Genomic DNA, 24,328 nt, shown 5'->3' with positions numbered 1-24,328 from the left:
TACATTGAGGGAGAAGGAAAATTAGTCGCAGTAATTAACGATTCTTAGAGTCTTGGACCTTCATTATCGATGGTTGAGAGTTTAGGGTAAAGGAAATCTTCCTGATATGCATGATTTTCTACTGACTGAAGTTCATGCTCGAGACGTCTTCAACGCATTCCGTAAGGGTGGGGGGTGGGGGGAATTGACGGAGGTTGAACATATTGCCAAATGAGCACACGAGACTGCTTGTCTAAAATTTAAAAAAGGAACCACCTGAGTGTATAATAGAAACCGGAATATTGTTTTATGGGAGTGGCTTTAAATACTTTTCACCACTTAGATGTACCGAAGTTGCGGAGTAGCAACAATTGTCGTTATCATTTTCTTTATATCTTCTTTTTTGAATGGTACCCTGAATGATACGATTGGTAGTATTTTTAACCAGTATCAGAGCACTAATTTTTAGCCCATGCCAAAATGGTAACTTTTATCCCAAGTCCTGTGTGAAATATGACTATGAAGATTCATTCCTGACATCGGAATATGTTAAATAATAATAAATTCTCTTCACAAGGTCCGAGAAATTAGAGCAAAGCGTAGCTTTCGACAGTATTCACAGTCTTCATCAGCAAAGTGAGCTCCACGTTGCCACGTGATTTTTTAGTACATTCAAAGGACAGTACACCCACTGAGAAAAAGACACGGGTGGTATACGATATCACGTGCAAACTAGAGCTCTGGAGAGGAGACTGGGTTAACATCAGAAACGGAGAACATCTGCAATCTGGGAACACCAGTCAAAGGCGAATCATGAGATTGACTGAAAAGGAGTCAAAATCCTTGATGAAGAGTCCGTGAAAATTAAAAGGAAATCAAGGAAGGCATCCACGTTAGACGCCATCATCCCACGTTAAACAGAGATGGGGGCTACGATCTTCCCGCCATTTTTAACCACTTGTTGTCACGTGACTAGACAACATGTAATCACGTGACAGCGTGGAGCTCACTTTGCTGATGAAGACTGTGAAATACGGTCGAAAGCTACGTTTTGCTCTAATTTCTCAGACCTTGTGACAAGAATTTATTATTATTTTCCTGTGTAAAACGAAGGCAAGAAAAACAAAATTTAGGATTCAAAACATTCAACAGGGTGTCAAGGTGATATTGGTGCCGGTGGTACGGCAGGGAAACATGGGACGTTAGCACGCACTAGAAAAGAGCGAATCGTTAATTTTTACTTGTTTGTTTATTTATTTGTTATTTTTTTTATTATTCTACATGAATAGTCCGTTCGTGTGAAACATTACAACCACCCTCCAATGGACGGTTTAAATCACCTTGTCAGAGAACATATCAATCCAAGTGCGAATTCGAATGTCACCAAGGATACGAGTTGAAAGGTTCCGCTGAAAGAACATGTACCGTGAAACAACCAACTAACACCATGGAGTGGAGTGGAACAACCGTGACATGTGAAGGTAGATTTTCTTTATTATTGATAAGTTTGAAATACCTGACCATTAACTAGCACCATCAAAGCTTGTAATGATCAAAGGTCCGATGTGTTCGATGTCATCAGGCTGTGACTCTCCTTAGCAAGTTGGTGATGATGCAACCTGTTACCCTGCAGAATCTGGGGGGTGGGGGGGGGGGGATGCCAGATACGCGTCCCAAGATCCATTCATTCGTTGATTGTCCCATACAATCACGACTCCAATCTGTATTAGGAGTGCGTTCTTTCTAAGTCGATCGAACACATCAAAAGAACAAAACGCGCCCAGTTGGTTCAAACTAAACTGACAAGTGCTACGAAATTTTTTTTCGAAATTTGGACAATTTAATCCCTAGCTCTGTTTTGTTAAAAGACTTTATTTGTTTACTGCATACAGATGAAGTTATGGTCATCTTAATTTTTAGTTACTTTTAAAGTGTGTAATTGAAAATCAGTCATAACAACATACACATAAACAGCAGAAAGTGCTTGTGTATTCGGAAAACCAGAAGAAAGTTTCAGTTGTTTCAGTTCAGTCCAGATGCTGTTGCTTGTTAAATGTTTGTTACTTGGATTGTTTTATTGACTTACTGTTAGTAATTTGTTAATATCAGTGCAATTAGCTTTGCCGTTTTAATACTAAAGGACGCATTCTCTGTCTGGACGAATTGGGCAAACATTTGTTGTTCGTCTGGTTATGTGTCTCTGGTATAAAGACGGGTACAAGACGCATTATCCGTCTGAACAAACTATCTTCCGTTGTTTGTCTTGAACGAGGAAAAAAGAAAGATAGTTCGAGCGATTCAAGATGGCGTCGATATCGATAATAATAATAATAATAATAATAATAATAATAATAATAATAATAATAATAATAATAATGATGATGATGATGATGATAATAGCTTTATTTTTATAGCGCTCAAATCCTGAGCTCATAGCGCTATGCTATGCTAATCAAGGGTTGCTTACTACTAGGAAAGGTCTGGACTTTTTTCTTGTTCAAACAAAGACATCTTTCAGGAAAAAAGTTCCCACTGCAGGCCTTGCATTTCTGCCGCTGCCTCAAAACTGTGTGGAAGAATTTGTCACGCAGCGTTACCTTCGTGGATTCATTCGATTTGTAGATAGACATTTTTCCAAGTTGCCTCCTCAAGGTCAGAATGTCAACAAAGCCGTAAATTTTAGGTACTTCATTCGGGAAAAAACACCAAATCCCAGCTAAAAATAGGACAAAACACAAATAAGAGATGACGGAATTATGATTGTAGTGAAATGATAAAAACGATATTCTCTTTGATTTTATTTAACAGTGATACGCTGCCCCATACAAACTGTGACTAATGCTGAACCCCCGACTGGCACGTGCAAGACACCAGACAACAAACCAGCTGCCGCTCTGGTTTATCAAACAGAATGCAGTTTCGCTTGCAGAACTGGTTACAATCGAGTTGGAGCTGAGAAGATCACGTGCCAGCTAAACAAACAATGGTCTCCTGCTAAACCTACTTGTAATGGTAAGGAACAAACTGCTGTCTTAAAGGTTCATATCTCGATAGTTCTTTTTAACATTTAAATTTCTATGGAATCAAATTAAAGGGACATCACTCAAGTGTGCAGGGGCCCGTTTCTCGAAAATCCCGGTAATTTTCGGGCCCGTTAACTTATCGGGGAACTTTACCGGGCCCGGTAAAATTGGGGACCATTACCAGGCTCTTGCGCGCGCTTCACGCTCTATTCTTATGAGAAGGAGAACGACTTGTGACGTCGCGTAGTCCATTCGATTCATTCGATTTCGCCGCCGATGGAAAAGCACGGTCATGGATGCGACAGGACTGTCGTCATGATTATTAAAAAAAACAGTGCAATGTGTGCTAAGTTTAACTTTGAGTTTTTCAGTTGTGTCAAAGGGGAGCAACCGAGCGAGATCATTCGATTTTGCATCATCATTTAATTTGAAAGCGATAATCAGTTGCCTGAAGTAGCTCGATTCTTGGTCTTAAGTATTAAGTGTAAAGAATATTGGGAATAAGGAATAATCTCACCCAAGTTTAAAAACTGAAAAGCTATAGTTCAACTGACGTGATTTGATCGTTTTCTCCGGCAGACATCAAGCACGTCTATTTTTGCCGATGCCAAATCGACTTTTGTTTACTGTTTTGTATCACACAACAAGGTGCGATCAATTGAAATGCGACTGAAACTATTTTGCGAAAAGAAGGATGATTTTTTTAGTTCTTTATTCTAGTTCTTCTATCGTGAGTACAGTACGCTTCTTATCCTTTTTTCCTCTAGTGTAATTTGAGGACCGCGCAAAATACGACTCTCGTCGCTATCGCTCATGTTTACGTTTATCTCTAGCGTATCAGATTACTAACTTCCTCCTTTTTATGAAAACTCTGCAAATTAACTAAAAAAATTTTGAACGATATATTAAGCCATAAAAGAAAACATTTTCACTTGCTGTAGTATTAGTTTTGCGTGACAGGAACCCACTTAATTTTATGCTAAAAAGGAAGCCATTTCGGAGTAATAATAATGGGCGCCTTCTTGTGGCGAGCGAGCCATGTTTACATGACAAGATATTTATGTTTTTTCCCCATCGTTTGTCGATAATAACAATAAAATAGTAATAATTTCAAATTTATATAGCGACTTTATGCAAACACCCTAAGCGTTTTTCAAACATTATCTAAAAGCAACAACAACAACAACAACAATAATAGCTACGCTTGTATTTATCTGTATTTCCGGAGCCCTGGCAGCGGGCAGCTTCTCGCTGTGTTTCTCCGGGATCCGCAATTTGTCTCCAAGTTCATTCACTCGTGAAAGCCTGAATCTTTCTACGACTTCACAATCAGCGATGTCGGCCAGAATGGGTCGTCTTTGATAAGACCGAGGACTTCTCACTAAACAAAACAGTCCGCCTTCTGCCGCCATTTTGTTTAGTGTTGAAACATTTGCGATTTCCCGGTAACTTTACGCGAGGTCACGACCTCCGGTAAATTACCGGGCAAGTTACCGGGAAAATTATCGGGATCGTTAATAACGGTAGCTTCAAGAAACACCCGAAAAGTTTACGGGGACTTACTGGGCGACTTATCGGGCCCGATAAGTTACCGGGTCTTTCGAGAAACAGGCCCCTGGGCCGGTTCTCGCAAAGCGAATTCAGCAATATCTAGCAATATTTCTTGATATTATTTTTTGATAAAACAATTATTCCACTTGCAGTGTACAGACGAGTATTAAGTGGGAACGACAAGGATTAATAATAAGCAGTAAAGAATGCAAAGTAGTCCTCAAACATATATTTATTTTCAAATTGAAACAAAACGCTATAAACAAAAGGAATATTGTTCTCAGTTGTCTTCTTAATCTGGAACAAAAATATCAGAGCTGGGAAAAAAGTACTTTACATCATAAATCGATTTAAATTTGCTGTTGAAATGCTGAAATATGCATGACTTTTCCCAAGTATGCTATTGAGTAACTTTTCCTTAAGCATTGTTTTACAACGTTGCCCTTAAGAAAATGTCAACTTACAAAATTGTTACGTATTAATGAAATCTCTTAAGCCAGTACGTTTACGGAGTGGAAAGTAATTAAACATCTTGCAAACCGAAGTAAACGAGTTTTGCCCTGATTTAGTAATTCAAATTAAAAGTTGAAATTAAAAAAAGAAAAGTTAAAACAAAGACCTCACACAAGAGGCATAGATAATTAAATGATTTCTAAACGTAAGTGATGCAGTTAAAATTGACAACAGCAACCAAATCTTTTTTTACAATAACTGTCTAAATTCCCGCGCGCTGATTGGCTCGTAGCTATTGTCTATAAGAGTACAGACAATAAAAATGACGTCAGATGTAACGCGCGCACTTTCTCAACGAAAAAAATAGCCAATTCCGCTCGTACTTTTTCCATGTTATTGTAAAAAACAAATCGACGGCAGTTTTCTATGGTCTATACTCTTATAGACCATAAAATGACGCCATAAAAAGGCCAAAACTTGGCAGTGAAACCACTCGCCTGCGGCTCGTGGTTCCACTTGAGTTTTGAACATTTTTTGACGTCATTTTATGGTCTATAAGAGTATAGACCATAGAAAACTGCCGTCGATTTGTTAAATGGAACATCAAGATGTAGTGATTTGCTTGCACTTTAAAGAGCTATCCAGAGAACTCGCCAAACTGGCTAGACGTGCTCTTATTTCTAAAGTTCTTGCTCGTAAGGGAATGCTCAATTCTTCCATTTTATTGTGTTTGTTTGTTTGTTTACTTTTTTTTGTCAGAGGTGCGATGTCCAGCGCTGCCCAAAGTGCCTGTAGGTACGTACATCCCTGCAAACTGTGATGATGGCCCGATGAGGTTCCATAGCAACTGCGAGCTGAGATGCCCTAATGGATACCACATTGCCACTAGGCCAGAAAGTCAGACTTCTATCTCAAGGATATGCGGTACAGATGGGGCATGGACTCATGTCGCAGTCAGTCCGACTTGTAAAGGTGTGCCTAAAAAAATAACAATTTTTATGCTGATTGCCCAAAACTATCTTCCAAGAACGAACACAATATTTTTGAACAAATGATTCCATTTGGAGGTGTAAGTGAACTCTAATTTCAAAACAAGGCAAATCCTGTGCGTTATCTGATCTTATCTATGCGTTTTAATTTTACACATTATTTTGACAAAAAAAATTAAACCGTCATAGTGCTGGTTTGCGCAGAGATTGAGAAGGAAAACTAGGGTCTTTCAACTTCATTTTTTAAAATTAATAATGAGAGAACACCGATTGGCAAATGTAAGCCTATCTACTCTAGTGACTGGCTAACAATATGTCACCTAACTGCATGCAAAATTTTAGGACGGAGTACTCCATCTTCTCGAGACATGATTCGTGCGTCTATACTTTAATATTTGTGACGTCACAAATATTTAAACATTGAAATTATGGGATTTATATATTGGGACTTTTATGCTCCAATGACTCCATAAAGATCTTTCTAAATCTTCTAAACGTTTAGAACAGAGACAGAGTTACAAGGATTTGTATGGCGTCGTTGGAGCATAGCAATACTAATATCTCACCCCAAATTGCAATAAGATCCTGATTTTTTGCAAGGAGGCATTTTTCAACATGCTCTTCAGAATATCTCAAAAAATCTCTTATTTCGGCAATTTGTTTTTTGTGACGTCATCACTTTAGCACTCTGTTCAGAACTTGAAGCATCGCCAGGGGTCCAATAAGCAAGGGACGCCCAGCGATTCATTTCGGTGAAATCTTATCTGTTCGAAAGGCCTAAATTATTTTAAAAATTAGACGAACTTTCAATTACCAGCGAACTTAAGCCCTGAGACAAAACGACATTTTGTTCTGATCCAGGACTACAAACTCAATGCCCATGTGTGATGTACCATTTTAAATCTACTCGTGAGCATTTTTCGTAACTGATACAATTATGAATGAGGGACGTTATCGCTTTGAGATAAATTGGCTCAGATTCAAAAATTTCAAAGTTCCAAAACGTCCCAATCTTTTTGTGTATTAGCTATACCGCTGATCTAAAGATTATTTTGCAGTTCTCAAAATGTTCATTAATGTGAGAGATGTCTTGAGACCCACAACTGCTAGGGGAAAAAGTTGAACATTTATGGGGATGGTCAGCCATATCACATATGGGAGGCGGTTAAGTTTGTGTCAAAAATTGATAGAAATCTGTCAAATATTGACAGAGTTGTGGCATTATGTGCCAATTGGCACTCTTAGGCATTAAAGAGTTAACAACAGCGATGGCAACGGAAACGTCACGAACCAAAACGCCTAATGAGCAAAAAAATTGTTCTTTGGTACATTTCTTTGCCGTCCTCTGTAAAACAACAACGTCAAATGACCAAATTCAAGGCTTTGTGGAGATCGTGAACACACGACGTTGAATTTTCATTCGCTTTCTTTTGGCTTGAACGTCCCTCCCACCAATTTGATTCCTGGGTAGTTTTCCGTTTCTGTAAAGGTTGAACGAGTTGAAATAATGGCGAAAAAGTACAAAAGAAGTAAAGTTATACTTTCAAGAGACGCTTCCCTTGGCGTTGCCGTCGTCGCTGCTTAATTTCTCTACTGTTTTCTCACTTCAAACGTTTGTGGCAAGGGAAAAGTAATTATTTTCGTTCTAAGAGACGAATATATCTTTAAGAGGACGGTAAAAGGCTAGCTACACTTTTCTGAAAGCCAAATAAAGCTGGTAATTTTCATGTCGAGGGATATGCTCCATAAGATTTACTGCGAACAGACCAAACTTTGTGAGCATGCGCAAATATGTAATATGTTAAAGGTTTAGAATAAATACTCTCACTGAGTGCAGCCTGAAAATAATTATAATAATAATCTTGTCAATCGCCAAGTCCAAAAAATATCAGTGCGTTTCTCCTAAAGGGTAGACTTGGTAGATAGAACCGTCAACTAATAAAAACACCGATGAGCTGACTTCTTCTACTAGCCCACATACGTTACATTGATCTTTTTACCTCTATCAGATTTCAAGCCTCCGGACGTGACATGTCCTAGTTCTTTTACTCAAGATAACGACAAAGGAAAAAATGGTTCGGAAGTAAGCTGGGTTTTTTCATTTACCGACAACTCCTTGATCGAGAACGAGCCTGGCATTACAAATAATTCATTCACCGTCATACTGACGATAAATGACAAAAATGTGTCTACAGCTCTTCCGAAGCTACTAGGAATCGGAGAAAATAAGGTGACGTACAGCGTCACCGATGCTGTGGGAAAGAAAGCTGACTGTACTTTCAAAGTTGAAGTAAAAGGTAAGTTTTTTTTAAACAACTTGAATTTTTATTTGCTTTACATGACACAATATTTAACAACACTTTATGTACAGATTAATTACAATAATTACTTTTTTTCTATTATAATGCAACACATAAAAACTAGTTACAATGCAATATTTTACAGTTTACACGTCTTAAATCGATTACATTGTTTACAGCAACTTAAACTTAAAGAAAAGAAATTTAACTTTAGGGCATCTTAAACTTAAAGAAAAGAAAATTAACTCATTGCAGTACCAGTTCATAAACTATTCGTAATATTAATATAAGAAAGAAGCGAAACAAGGAGATAAACAGATTTAAAGGAGACAAGTTAACCATGTCAGTCATAAGGCTGGAGTGCGCGACGGAGAGCTAAAATTCAGTTCTAGAGTAGGGTTTATTTCAGGAATGGGAATAACTGCTGTACAGGTTACCACAATACCTTTGCACCTAACACAGCGGGGCAATAGGAACACAGCAAGCCATTTCTTTTTTTCTTTTAATTTGTCCCTGGACAATCAAAATTGTGTATGCTAGGTTTAAAGTCTTTACAGCTTTTCCGTACGTTTTTATGAGCGTTGTAGTTTGGTTTTGGTGCGATACGAATGATGGGTAAATGTACCAGTCACCATCTTTCTCGGGTAAGGTGGATTTGAAACTCAGTGTTTCGAATGCGTGGATGACCATCGCAGATACAAACGCAACTTGAGTAGTTGCAAATAGGGAGCCTGGGCAAAATAGACTTGGAAGGTAAAACTGTCATAACAGAACAGTGTTCTAGAATAGTGATATACCAATTGTGATAACAAGCTAATATAATTGGCAGCAAGAGAGGATGCCACCTTCATCCTCTCTTGTTGGCAGTCAGATATTTCGTCTGTGACAAGAGCCTGGAGGATTGGAGTGTTTTAAAAAACTCACAAGGATTTTTCTCTTAGTGTTTGAAAAGGGTAATAACATTGGCTGGAGGATTAGCCTTCAGAATTTTTAAGTTCCTCTCCTAAACTTTTAACTTTGACGACATTTCTCTTTGGCAATGGCTTTCATTGGTCATTTAAAATAATAATAATAATAATAATAATAATAATAATAATAATAATAATAATAATAATAATAATAATAATAATAATAATAATACAATTAAAAAAAGACGTATAATCCGTCTCGGAAGGAGCATGATGTCTGTCGTTGAGACAGTTTAATTCACTGTCAGGTAGAACGTTTTGAAAAAATCGCCTTATGGAATATCTCAAAGTGGGTTGACCAGGCGCGGCCGAACTTTTTTGTAACCATATATTTTCGATTTGTTTGAAAATCGGATGAAGCACTCGAGTGTTTGTATAGCTTCTAAAACCATCAGAACTCCTAAAGAAATTCAAAGCAAAATTCAAGAAATTCTATGTTCTTAAGATCACTTTCTCAAACACCTTCAGGGTAGTGATTTCCTTTTTTATTTATTACAAATTATTAATGCCTTTGAGAAAACTAGGTGAAATATTTTCAGGGGTGGGGTAGGAGTGGTCAAGCATTGGTACTAAAATTTATTATATCTCTCACTTAGTACGCGCGGTGTGATTGGTCATTTTTGACCGCCGTGTTTCACTGTACTGCCCGCTAAACTTCAACGTGTCTCCTTTCCCGCGCACCCTATTAGCCTCTGAAATACAATAAATATCTTACTAACCTCGTTTTCTCGGTCCACACTGTAAGTTATGGATCCTCGTTTTTTCCTGTTGATTTATGGCCCTCGCGCTTCGTGTTTGGGCCTTAAATCAACTGGAAAAAAAGTCGGTCCGAAACTTACAGTACAAACCTTGAACTCGGTTAGTAAGAGATAAGGAGGAGGCGAAGGAGGAGACGGAGGCGGCCCTTACCCAGTGGTAAGGGCGCTGGACTTGAAATCTGGAGGTCCCGGGTTCAAGTCCCGCCTTAGCCTGCCAGTTGGGATTTTTAGTATGTTCGATTTGATTATTATTTGTTGCCTGTTATTTCTGAGTGGAATGCCTGTAAAGTAGCTTTGGGTAGCTAAGTGCATTTCCACTATAAACAAAGGATTTATTTATTTATTTTTTTTATGTATTTTCCAAATAACTATTTCGGAAGTTTGTTTGCTATTGTGGAAAAACGAAAATTTGACTTTAAGATCGAAAATGTTAACGATATTGCCTTTATTTTTTTAGATACTGAACCACCGACTTGTGGTTTCTGTCCGACGGACAAAAACGTTAACAACGCTACTAAGCAGAAAATCAGAGTGAACTGGGCGAGACCACAATGTTCGGATAACTCGGGACAACCACCCGGAATTACTTCCAGTAGGCAATCTGGGGATGAGTTCTCCGTTCCAGGTTCCTACGAAGTCGCTTATACCGTCACTGATGGCTACGGCAACACGAACAAAAATTGTTCATTCCGAATTCAAATTAAAAGTGAGTATTTATTACAGAGGTTACCGTGACCTAGAGCCTTTAAAAGAGTCGGGTCAAGATGCGTTTTGGTAAACATCGATCAAAGAAAACTGCCGTAAAAAAAAAAAAATTCTGATAACGATATTTAAAAAAGATCACGATACTTTTCCAATTTACAAAACATGTTTCGATGTGGCTCTGACATCTTCTGATAAGATTTCAAGGTGTCAGAGCCAAGAAATGGATGATCTGTCCAACTAAAAGTACGAAAAGCTTCATTACAGTTAATTTTCGAGAGCCATTTCAAGCTAAAAGAGAAGTATCTTTCACTTAAATTTTGAATTTCGCTGCACGTGTTCGCGGATTTTGCAAATTATCACGTGTAGTGATTGAAAAGTATGTTAACGTGTCCTCTAGACCAAACCCAAACTCATATGCCCTTGGACAAAATTGTTAATTTCTTGGTTTCATTGCCTTGAAATCGTTTCAGAAGTTTAAATAAATTCAACGGCAACTCCGTAGTAGGCGGTTAAGGTCGCGTTTTGCTGGTAGAAGCTGCAACCCGCTTATGGGTGTTAAAATGAATCATTTCGGGTCTATTTACATGGAGGGATGAAGATCCTAAAACTAGGGAGATCATAGAAAGCGAAAGAACGTTTCGTTTGCTTTGCATGCAGAAATTTCGGTCGGAATTGTTACCAAGTAGAAAAGGAAAGCAAAGACAAAATTGCCGCCCTTTAGCCGCTAGCCATAGCCAAGTGCAATCTTTTGCGGGTGAACGGAATACAGAAATCATATGGCGGAAGGAAGATCCATCTTCCTTCTTCTATGTAAAGAGCCCCTTAAATACTTAATGGACATTTAAATAAACTTTTTACCAAGGGTAAAGGTACAGATAATAATTGTAAAATATTCAAAACGTTCTGAGGTGTGCGACAGAGGCAAGGAGACCGACGAAGGCGGATTTTGTTGTTGTTGTTGCTATTTAATGCTTTTTCTGTGTATGTTTTTCTATCATCTTACAGAGAAGAGCTGTCCACTTTATGCGCCTCCTAAGAGGGGTGCCTTGGCCTGCAGTTTTATTGGAGAAGACCGAAATTGTCAAGTCCAGTGTAGTGAAAACCACGATTTTGTGTTTAATCCCCCCTTCAGTTACATTTGCTCCTCAGGAACGTGGACATTTTTTTCAGTCTTTCCACACGTTAGAACTATGCCCTGGCCAGATTGTTCAGGTAAGTTGTGGAACTGTACAAGTAATTACAAGTTCATGGCAAAATTATTGATCAAACTCGTACTCTGACAAGAAATTGATGTTTTAAAGTTGTTGGAAATACTGTCAGTAGTTTCTAAATGTTATTTTAAAAAACTGGAAATAGCATTCAAGTGCACTAAACAATAAAAATGATTATCACCTGTTTTTAAATTTCCAGTGCGGAAGTTGTATGAAAGGGTTACCTTTTCTGTCTAAGCCCATTGACCTATCAAATGGTCGATGAAACATCACGTGCAGTGGTTTTAAAACCCGATAAAATCTCCTGCTTATTAGTATGCCGTGTTTAATGTTTTTCTTGTATGCTAACGTTCACATCAGCAAGCATCATTGTTATGAACTCTCCTGACCCACGCTTTTCCAGGAATGTTTTTGAATCCGTTCAAAAAAGCTCGCAGCACGTGTTTCATCCAATCTAAAACCACTTGGCTGCGCCTCGTGGTTTTAAATCCCGATAAATCGCTGCTGCTCGCGCGTGTTTAAAACATTACATAAGGTTTGGACGTCGGGGCGGAGCCTCCCGGTATTGCAACCTTCCCGCCACCCCTCCGCCACGGAGTTTTACCTTCTGACTCTTCAGTTCTTTCGGCTCTATTTTGTAAACTAGATACATTCAGTCTGATATATTACTGAAAAAAGAAGCCAAGCAATTATACATACGACAACAAGAACCATTAATTTTTTCATTATTTTATCCATAGAAGACAAATCGATCGCGAGCTGCTCATGCTAGAAAATAAGCACTAAACTTTATTCTTACTGAATCCGCTTTAAAAAAATATAGTGACTGTTGATAGCCAATAAATCCATCAAACCTGTAAATACTCCTTTGTTAACACATTTTTAATTATTGACAACAGCGACGGCGAATCCTAGTATAATGAAGATGAGGAATTTACCACAGTTTTACTACAAAGGAGATTGCACAGATCCCAACGTACAAGATAAGATCAAGGCAAATTTCATCTCTATAATGACCAGCAGATATCTACCACCAAACCTTTGCAGAAACATACTAGACAAATGCAAGGAAAAGTTGGAAGTATATTGTGGGGCCCTTAATGCGGCTGAAAAAAGACGAAAAAGACAAGCCACGATGTCGGTATGCCACACTTACGTAATAATTTATATAGCGTTTCACTGACATTTGTAGCAAGTACTGTACCTGAAGTTTTAAATATATGCCGATCAAAAATTGAAGCGACATCGAATCACCGATTTTACGGTCCCCAGAAGGTTGAGAATGATGCAAAAGAGAGAAAATAGGGGAGAGGGAAAAATAATACACAACGTTTAGTATTGATATTGGCAACTTTGAAGTTTTTGAACATCAAGACAAAGAAAAAACAAAAAAACAACAACAACAACAACAAAAATATTCACACCGTATTCTCAAAGAAGCAAGACTCTTGTGGGCCCGTCTCCAAAAGATCAGGTAGATTATTTTGGTCTCAAATGCTGCAAAACGGCAAAGTGTTTTAGAAATAATCGTCTCAAATGCTGTAGAAATCTTCTACATAGACTGCTGTTTGCTTAGCCTTCCACTCAGTCGTTTTCAGAGGAGTCATGCATATTACCCTCCACCCCATAAACAGCTGCTTCCCGGAGGTTAGTATAGTTTCTATGCTGGCGCTAAGGCCCTCAAAGTCAAGCTAAATAACGTTTGCTTTATGTATAACCGCCATCTAGCAAACGGCAGAACTGCGAATGGGACTGTTTACAGATTCGTTTTCGCGAATTCTAAACCAAAGGTTGGGTTAAAAGAAGTGCTTTCTCTAACCCAGTCAATTTCAGTCTAATTAAAAAAAAAATCAATATGAAACAAATTTAAATTAAGGCGAGTGATGTTAGTTAGTGGAGATTATTGTGAGTGGCACGCGCTAATAACCTTTAATCGGCCGACCCGTCCTTACGTGAAATTTCAATTCGTTCTGAATATCATTATATCTAGTTTAGAGTATCTTATGAAGGTGATATCTCCGAGCATTTACCCACCCAACCATGAGAATATACACACAAAGACCAGACCGCAACACTGGGAACTACGTCCCCTGATCTTTGCGAACAGTGAGTGGGTTCTTTAACGTCCCACAGAGTTATTTATGAACAAGGGTTGTGAGACGGGGGACGGTTTATCTTTCTTATTGGAGATGACAGGAAAGTTAAACCATTTATAGATGTCATAACAAAGGCAGCACTTTCTCATCAGAATAGATAGGAAAATCCCCTAGTTTGCTAAAGACTTTGACAATTTGTTCGTCATGAACTAACTTTTAAGCTTAAGAAAATGCCTAGAAAGATTCAGTTCAAAACAAATTCCCGTATCAACAACACCGACTAGTGACTTGCTAAACCACAGAAACACTTCCCTTTGAAGCAAGACACTCGGACACTTAAAACAAGTCTGGAAAAATGAAATAGTTTGTGTTTTAGTGAAATGATGGTTTTAGTAGTTTGAGTGTTATTTCTTTTGTCCTACAAATTAGAAAAAACATTAGTGCGTGTTCGAACTTGCTCGAAGATTGAAGCAATTCTTTGTCTGAAGAACGAAAGGAAAATAAATAAAGTTTGTGATACTGCCATCATGGGTCCATTGATAAAGATAATGGACCTATAAATTTGGTAAAAACAAATTAAAGGTTACCACATATATGTCAGATACCTTAAGCAGTTTCGCAGCTAGTTAAAACGCGTTTCGTTATTTTGGCACGTCTTGATGTTTTGATCTCCAAACGCCAATTGCTACTTACTCGGTTCTCTTTTTCACCACCATACTCTTCATCTAATTCTACGTAGTACATTTGCCTCGATCCTTAATTCCCTCTCCGTGCTCAATTTCGAATCGCAGTAGTTGTTTGTAGCTTTTCAGTGAAACAGCAAATAAGCTTTAGTACTCAGCTCTCATGGTTAAAAGCTGACGTCTGCAGCCACGTATTTGTAGCTATCGTATTAACACGATATTCCATACAATGTTAGTTAAGGTTTTTACCCTATCTTCTTCCCCCGGGGTGGTAGGGGGGGGGGGGGGGAGGGGATTCTGCCCGCGGTGGCTTTGAACATGAGTAAAATATTTGCTCAAACTCCAATGAAACTTGAGCACGTTTTCAGAAGTTTGCCTGGGAAAAGTTTAATGTTTCGGTTAGTGTTCATTAACTTTGATATTTCCATGGCAACCACGTTTTGACGGGCATTTTTTTTCAGAATGGAACACTTCTTTCTAAAGTGAAGAAATAGTAGTGTTCCTTTATTGGTTTTGATTATTTTTCACTTAATTTCGGAGCTTTCCTAAAGTTTTGCGGAAATCCAGAAATCGAAGATGGCGAATCCAAGATTTATAGCAGAATTGTTACATCACTAACTGTTAAGGAAAAGTCATACCTCATTAAACACAGGTATGGTAAAGATAAATGGACTGCCCCTGATAGGAACGATATTGAAACGACGAATGTACGCTGATTGATTGCGACTGCAATAAAATGAAATCAAACAGTTACTCCAGCTAACAAAATCTCGCGTGAGCGAAAACGATCTGGAAGGAGGGAAGTGTAGAAGGAAATGTTTTGATGCTTCAGGGTAAGAAAGTGCCCTCTGTCAAAATTTTTTTTTATGAGTGTGGACTGGCCTCCTGTGATTGTATCATTAATGTGCATAAATAGGACTAAAAGGTGTTTACATGCGATTCTATGTCACGTGATTTGAAATTTGGCAACTGAAACCGAAGCCGAATGAGCTAATTGGTGAATTGGTTTCTTTAAGTTATTTTGGGAAATACAATCATGCACCAGTTATACGATTGTGTATTTTACACAGATCACTCTGGGAACTTGTTGATTCATGAGATTTTAATTTTTTGAATGATAAAAAAAAGGAATGGGCTAAGGATTTTTGAGCGCAAATATTCAAAGGAAATAAAAGCAGATTGTATTCAGTGTCTGGTGCAGTGTTATCGAATGATAAAGTAAGTAAGAAAAATTGTTTGTAGCTTAACATCGTTTTCGTTGTGCTGCAGGTAACTATCCAGTATGAATTTGTCATAGAAGACACAGGCCTTGTCCCTGGAACCAATGACAAGGCAGGTCAGGATGCCTTCATTCAAGCGAAATCAAAAGCAGAAAGCACCAGAAACGAGATTAAAAACGGTGTGAAACAGATTGACTGGCGAGCGTTCGACGCAAAATCAGGGTTAGAGTTGAAGGGAAATGATCCCGAAAACTTCAACGTCGGACCGGTTGATGCGTATTGCTCAACCGAGGGTGCAGTGGTTAAAAGGTGCGAGGATTGGGACCTTAACTGCTGGGACCCGCCTTGCAGCTGCAGCAAGGACGAAGGCCCAATGACTAAATGCAGTGAGTACCTAGACCTAACAGATAATTTAGATACATTTAATCAACCGTGCAGTATATCGCCTGGCACTTCTCCGACGATGACACTGTAGGCCGATCTTCCTCCTGGACGTCGACACACGAAATAAAGATTATTATGTTGTATTCTGACGATAAAGTAATTATTTTGCAGTTAATCAAATTAATTGGCAATGTAACTTAGAAGCACAGCTGATTAATGCAATCATAAATAGTTGTTTACCTTTGATATCGATGCTGGGTTTTTGTGAGATCTTCCTTTAACCAATCAGTGTAGCAACAACGTGCAACGATGTTGCGTGTTATGTTAACCGTTGTCGCGCAGTTTGATCGGTGCTTACAGCATGATTAATAAATAATAATAATAATAATAATAATAATAATAATAATAATAATAATAATAATAATAATAATAATAATAATAATAATAATAATAATTGTGTCAATAACAAAATGCTTGGATATGATTGGTTCTTAACAGCCCATATTTATAGCTTAATTTTGCTATGTAACTCCAAAACTGTCCGATTTGACCTGGCCGATTACTAGAAGCTTGTAATCGGACAGATCAAATCGGACAGTTAAAGAACCAATGAAAATTAAGGGGCAAATGCCACTAGCCAATGAAATTTCACTACATGACGCATGATAAACAATCAAAATCAATGAAAAAATTGGGACCAGGTGAGCTGTCCAGCTTCAACTGGAAAAAAAAATGGAGGAAACTAACTGGTCCCAGTGACTTTTATTCAGACATCTTTTCTTTAGACTTTGACAGCTTTTCTTTTTATTTCTGACGTTAATAAATATTCCAAGACTGAGATTCTCGCATACGACCACCACCACTACTACCACTACTACTACTACTACTACTACTGCTACTACTACTACTACTACTACTACTACTACTACTACTACTACCACCACCACCACCACCACCACTACTACTACTACTACTACTACTACTACTACTACTGCTGCTGCTGCTGCTGCTGCTGCTGCTGCTGCTGCTAATAATAATAATAATAATAATAATAATAATAATAATAATAATAATAATAATAATAATAATAATGACTTAACTTACATGTAAAACGAATTATTGATGAAATCGGACGATTTAGCACCGCGAGACACAAATATACAAGCAAGTAAACAAACTACCAGTCAATTAAGTTCAACCAGGAACAGAAAGACAATTTGCAGGCAAGTCAAAAATTACGCATTTTGAAGTGAGCGTTTCCTCGATGACTATAGCTACAGACTTTTCCTTTGGAAACTGCACGATTAATGTAACGCATGAACACGAAACTAGATATCACACAAAATTGGACCAAACCTGTTAACACAGTGTTTGATATGCATTAGTTATGTTAACCACGTCGAGTACGTAGTTTCTCAGTAGTTATAAACTGTTTGGTCAAGTAGGAACCTACCTATTACACAATGGGCCTGTTATTTCCAACACCATTTTCCTTTATCGCGGTAATTTAAAACTTTGATGTTGGCTAGGTACAGAACAAAAGAATTTGTCAAAAAAGGACAAATTTGAGAGCCTTGTCGTTAAGAATAGCAAACACATAGTTTCGTTACATCTGAACATTTTGTAGAAGTTCGTATGAAAACGAGTGAAATTTGGCCGTGTTCATACAACCGTCTGCAACTAATCCTGAATTAACGGAATTTTATCCTCGGTATTTTAAAAGACAAAACTATCAAACTTGGCTTTATTACGAATTTTAAGGTGCTCTTTCCAGCAGTGCAAATGGGCTTTCGTTACCAAGCCTGACGTACGCATTTGAAAACTGGATCTATATTAAAGATCACCATAAGATTGTCAAAACGTTCTGATTGGGAAATCGTAAACACTGCGAGATCGTAAACTCTGCGAGAAATCGACATTTTCTGGGTGGAGTGGGTGGGGAGAGAATTGTAGTTTCTTATATGTCTCGTTACAAAGTCAGGCCAGTTACTCTAAGCTATTTTAAAATAAGATTGGAGGTAGGGCGGACTCATATTGACGTAAGAGGATTGATTGTAAGTTCATGTGACAGATAAGGAAACAGAGTCATGACCATATTAAGCAAATCACTCCCTCTTCTAGACTTCGTCAAAATATAAATAATTCTATGATTGACGATTATAATTATGTTATCAATTCTTAAAACTAGATTACGTAAATATATTAACAATTCTCAGTATTTAGTGCATGAAGTAATACTTTTTATTTAAATTGTCATTTATTACAATATTCCTTTCGCCTATATTATTTACTTTAAGGCCCTACTCGATTAGTTCTTTTAGCTATTTGGGTGTCCCAAACTTCATGTATTCATTTTTTTTTTGCGTCCTTTCATATTGAACAATGAAATGTAAATTATTTTTTATTCTTTCTCCTTAATGTATGTACTGTATCCTTTATACTTATGTACGTGACCTAGTTTTAAAAAATAACCGTCCTGTAATTTTTGTGAGAATTAAGTAAATTGACTTGACCTGACCTGACTTGCTTACAGCACGCTGCCCTATTGGGACATATTACAACAGGCCCAAGGACAGCTGCGAACTGTGTCCAGAGGGTACGTTCAATGCCGATGAAGGAGCCTTGCATTGTAAACCTTGTCCCGAAGGGACCTGGACAATAGGGACGAGACAAGAAAATTTCACAGCTTGTACAGGTAAGCATTGCATGTGATGTGGTCTCAGTTTTGACGCGTCTGAGCCTCTTGAAAATTGACATTTCATCGAACCTCCATGGACAATTGCGAAAATGGATCGAATATCGGCTTTTGCTGTACATACCAAATTTCGAACAAAATTAAACCTTCCCATTCACTTGAACGATTTGGGATCTTTACGCACATAATAACTTAAAACTGGAAGCAGAAAGGCTTGTTCTCTTATTATAAATGACTGCGCTTATATTATTAGATATATTAACCGTAAGGCCTTTACGTAGATGTTCTTGCTCCTTTATGGAAAAGAAAACTGAAAGAGGTTGGAAAAGTTGTTATTATATGTTCTCTGAAGCCATTTGGAAAGAAAAAAGTAATTAATTTGCCAAAAAAAAAAAAAAAACAGATAAAGAAAGAAAGAAAGAGAGAGAAAAAAAAAATATTCAAACAAAGTTCATCAATTGCGAACGACGGTTCTTTCAGTTCTTTAATGATTTAAATCAAATTTCTGCAATGAAAATTCTACAACTTTAACCTTAAAGTAGATCATTACGTATTAACATTTACTCAGTTACTTTGTTTATAATGTATGTGTGGCGAATTGAAAGTAAAACATTCGTTCCTAATTATAACCTCTATGAACACGGGATTCAAAATCACGTGAATTTCAATCAGATGGCGGTTATGGAAACAAAAGCAGTCGTTCGATTTGATAACAGGGTCATATATTTTTCGTTCTAATCCAATCACAGCTTCATAAAATGTAATAAATTAGTTGGCTTGCATCAACCTGGCTGCAGTGACGTCGTTGCCATCAATGGCTTTTTTTCGTCTTAAATTTTAAAGCGCGCACGTTTCAGCAATTAATCGGAGTTATAAAATAAATAAACCAGATTCCTTCTTGCTGATTTATCTGATGATAAATCCCTCGATTTAAGGATTGTTTTCAAAATTTCACAGATGTCCTCGAAGCTTCGCTTCTCGGAAAGCTGGTTATTTTTCGGTCATTCTTTCAGTCGGTCTGGATAGTAGCAGATATGTCGATATTCTAAGAAACCACACAACACTTTTTAAATTCGAAAACATGTTTCGATTCTGTCATCTTTTATCATGTCAATTTAAAACTTTCTCTGCAAAATTTTCATTGTCATGTTTCCTTAGTGCTTACAGTTAATTAACATTTTGGGTTACACTATATATTCAACTCTGTGCTTTGTAATTTTTAAATTTAAAACTGAAGATGACAGAAGTTTCTGTCGAAACATGTTTTCAAATTTAAAAAGTGTTGTGTTGTTTCTTAGAATATCGATATACCAGTCGCTAGAACGGGTCCATTTACTAAATAATTGTCATGGTCATCACAAGAAGGGGTTCATTTTCAAAATAATTGTCATGGTAGCTGGCAACAAGAACATTAACACAGAAAGTTTATTGGGGAAATACAATTCATGACTAACCGGCAGGTAACTGATTCTATTTGCCTCAGGTTAATTAAATCATTATCTTTAAGTTCAATACACGAACATCATAACGATAAAATAAAAAGAAAGAAACAGACAAACAAGAGAACAAAGAGAGAAAGATCAAATATATTCATTAATCTTAAGCGTATGAAAAAGAGGGAAAAGAGAATACCAAATAAAACAACAGAGACATTATACAGTAACCGAGAGAATACATGTTAAATTAATAAAAAAGGAAATAAATACAATCAATATAGTGATCCTCTGTCTTCGACATATTAATGAAAAGTTCATGCATTTTCAATAGTCCGTTCTTTGCGCACATCAGGAAAGGTACAGTTCAACATGAATGCCCCATTTCTTGAGAAAAAAAGCCTTTCGACTTCTTGTCTTGTGAAATGTTTACAAAAATTGTCGTTGCCTGTTAAATGTCGATGTTGAATAAACTCTGCCTGTGTTATTCACAGAATAACACATCATTCTCATTTACTTATTATAGAGCAATGCGGCCCGGGCTACTTTTCTCCCACTAGTATCGCAAGGTGCTTCACATGCCCTACCGGAACTTATTCTGCACTTGTGCGAAACAAGGTCTGCGTGGCATGCCCAGATGGAGTTGTGACGGTAACGGAGGCGGCTAAAGGAGTTCATGATTGTGGAAGTGAGTAACACTTGATTTTTTTGTATTTATTATTATTATTATTATTATTATTATTATTATTATTATTAGTATAATTTTTGAATGTTTCATTTTTTTAGACGAATTATTTACATAACTTGCGGACACAGGTCTGGGCTTGTTATCTTACACTCAATCATTTATTATTATTATTATTATTATTATTATTATTATTATTATTATTATTATTATTATTATTATTTGTAAGCAAAGCCTTTGATATACCGCGCAGTATTTTCCTTCATTTATATCCTGAGAACTATAATCTCTTCTTTGGTGGATATATTATTTGTAAGCAAAGCCTTTGATATACCGCGCAGTATTTTCCTTCATTTATATCCTGAGAACTATAATCTCTTCTTTGGTGGATAGATTCTAAACATAATAAAAAATAATGATAATAATAATAATAATTTTTTAAATAACATAAAAATCTTATAATCTCTTTATTAAAATAGTCCAAGCAAATTGTTATTTACAAGTTAAAAGTAGAAAAAAGAGAAAAGAGCTATTAACACATGTTTACAATTCTCGTCGATTAAAAAAAGAGAGTATTTTCAAGCACAAGTTTTTTTGGAAGAAAAAGGAAAAAAATCTCATCACGAAAAAAAAAAAAAGATCTTATCAAGTTAAAATAGTATTCTCATTCGTAATAAAAAGAAAAATCATATGCTCTATCATCGCTAAAAATATATTCGGAAGTTAAATTATGGTCCTTAATGACGAAAAAAAAAAACAAGTCTTATTAAAAGTATAATCGGAAGAGAAAGTATGTATAAGAATTATAGGACCTAGATTTTGGCAAGGCATCTATGTAATTCAAAGTCCGCTTCTCGAACATTGCTTCTAATTGCTCTTCTAACTGTTCTTGACCCTCTAAGACAGAGTAAAGCCGACCTAAGGATGGCTCTCATCAAGTAATAATAATACTAATAATAACAACAACAACAACAATAATAATAATAATATTAATAATAATAATAATAATAATAATGATGATGATAATAATAATAATAATAATAATAATAATAATAATAATAATAATAATAATAATAATAATAATAATTTTTTCATTACTTGTAGACCGCAAATTCACATATGCATATGATCAGGTGCGCCGCGTTAAGTTTTATGTTTTTTGTAAAAGCAACTGTTTAAGGTGTTAGAACGTACTTAATTGTAAACGTACAAGCTTAAGTATTTATATTCAAAACTAATAATCATATATGCCATCAGCAGCTGCGCGGCTGTTTGGCTGTTTATTAACATTGTGGTAATAAGTATTGGAAGTAGTGTTAGTAATGTAAGTAACTTATGTAATGTATTTTGCAAACAGTGTCTAGAATCAATTTTTTTTATAATAATAATAAAAAGGTGCGCCGCGTAACATTGATGTACAAAATATAATAAGATAAATACTAGGTTTTATGCAAGAATGCATAATTTATGCATAATAAAATAACAAAACGAAACACGCAACCATGCTAGATTAACCATTCGATTAAAATATATTTTGATCGCTTTTGTCAGTGCAATGTGCCCCAGGAACCTATTCAGACAATGGAGTCGAACCTTGTTTGCCATGTCCGGTTGGGACCTATCAGCCTGGTTCTGGTAAAACTAGCTGCCTACCTTGTCCGGGACAAGAATCTACACATGGTACTGGGGCGAGCTCGGATGCATTCTGCGGAGGTGAGCGATATTTGCCGTTAAATTTTACAATCCGTTTTTTTTTTTTTACAAGAATGTCGCAGAATTGCAATCAGGCTGAGCTGCAACTCGATACTTTAAATTTTTACTTGCCATTTGGGATTAGGACTGGAGATGTTCTTACTCTGTACTTAAAAGTGCATATGAAATGAAAACTAATTTAGCCTATTTGAAAAGCCTTTCAAAAAAAGCAAGAATGGTGTTTTCTTTTTTTGAAATATCTTCTCTCGCTCCAGACATATTCGATACTTTATTAAAAAACTTATGACGTTACAAATCGTTTCAGTACAACGATAAATCAAAAAAGGAAAAATGTTTCTGGAAATATTTGAGTGATTCTGAACACAACGAAAACTCCATTATGAGTCACTTTCAATATACTAAGACGTGATCGGAAATATGTACGGTTTTTATCAAGTTACACATCACATGTTTACCTGACCTTGCGTGCGCTTGGTGCAATGATGTAATCTGGGAAATTAAATCGCTTCTGGGCGATTTGAGTTAAAAAGGAACATAAATCAATCGATGAAAGCGAATCTCAAACATTCCACATTATTGTCTCACACTTGGCTATAATGCAACGTCGGGCATTAGCGGAGCATTATTCAGCATAACACTTTCTGGGGATAGGACATTATTCTACCTTTGGGTATCTGACGGCTCCGTGATTCTCACCTTTACCTTCCAATACTGTCACTTCGTTCCAAGTTATGTTCATTATCAACGACAAAAAATGTTGTTTAACTATGTCTCAGAGGGACATAGATGAGATGGTAGACCCACAGAACAAACAATCACTGCCACAGCATGAGAAATAGGACTTATCCGAGACTTTGTGTGCATTCTTTTTGGGCTATTCTAGCTATTCTTATTCCGGTTTTGGAAAAACAGAATATATGAAATTCAATTTCGAAAATAACGCTCCTAAAATCTGGAAACGGAATACCCATGGCGGAGGTGACCTGAGAACTACTATATGTCTGCACATGCACTTGAGTGTCAACGAACATGGCACCAACGAAGGAACTCCGACCAAGAGCATTGGCATCAACCCTTGGCAGCTCCGACATTTTAGATTGCTATTTTCATTGCAAATTTTTCAATTGGAAGCCAGCCGCGGCTGGCGCGAGCGGCCGTGTAGGGTTTCCCACCAAAAATTTCCTAAAAGAACGCGTATTCTGTCTATATATTTTGAGTAAACCGTATTCCTTCTATTCTGTTCATTCTACTATTGGGAGCAGAATGAACAGAATGATATTCTGTTCCTTCTGAAAACAGAATAGCTCCCAAAAGAACACAAATACCGTCTATTCCGAGTATATCCATGCCTGAATAGTCCCAAAAGAACGCGCCCTTAGTTTGGCGTGAATACGACTTTATCTTAGTCTGAAAGCTCACGCCAGGGTATCCTGCTTGACACAAGCTAGAGTAAGTTTCCAAGCCACTTACACATACACTATT

At 37.0% G+C, this 24,328-nt stretch overlaps 1 protein-coding gene across 1 annotated transcript in view; it reads left to right on the top strand.

The window, feature by feature from the left end:
- The window catches only part of LOC146485735 (sushi, von Willebrand factor type A, EGF and pentraxin domain-containing protein 1-like), a 64,386-nt gene that overhangs the window by 11,358 nt on the left and 28,700 nt on the right, over positions 1 to 24,328 (top strand). The window contains exons 4-14 of the mRNA XM_085103091.1: positions 1,269 to 1,460; positions 2,788 to 2,991; positions 5,766 to 5,978; positions 8,005 to 8,292; positions 10,479 to 10,727; positions 11,732 to 11,938; positions 12,837 to 13,078; positions 15,986 to 16,322; positions 18,854 to 19,015; positions 20,975 to 21,136; positions 22,685 to 22,846. Of these exons, the coding sequence (XP_084959217.1) occupies positions 1,269 to 1,460; positions 2,788 to 2,991; positions 5,766 to 5,978; positions 8,005 to 8,292; positions 10,479 to 10,727; positions 11,732 to 11,938; positions 12,837 to 13,078; positions 15,986 to 16,322; positions 18,854 to 19,015; positions 20,975 to 21,136; positions 22,685 to 22,846 (2,418 nt within the window). The remainder of the gene's footprint in view (positions 1 to 1,268; positions 1,461 to 2,787; positions 2,992 to 5,765; positions 5,979 to 8,004; positions 8,293 to 10,478; positions 10,728 to 11,731; positions 11,939 to 12,836; positions 13,079 to 15,985; positions 16,323 to 18,853; positions 19,016 to 20,974; positions 21,137 to 22,684; positions 22,847 to 24,328) is intronic.

Source organism: Pavona decussata, unplaced genomic scaffold (assembly GCF_977016875.1).
Source record: "Pavona decussata unplaced genomic scaffold, jaPavDecu1.1 SCAFFOLD_25, whole genome shotgun sequence".
NCBI classification, from domain to species: Eukaryota; Metazoa; Cnidaria; class Anthozoa; order Scleractinia; family Agariciidae; genus Pavona; species Pavona decussata.
Note: the sequence above shows the minus strand (reverse complement) of the source record. Positions and strands in the feature narration are given on the sequence as shown.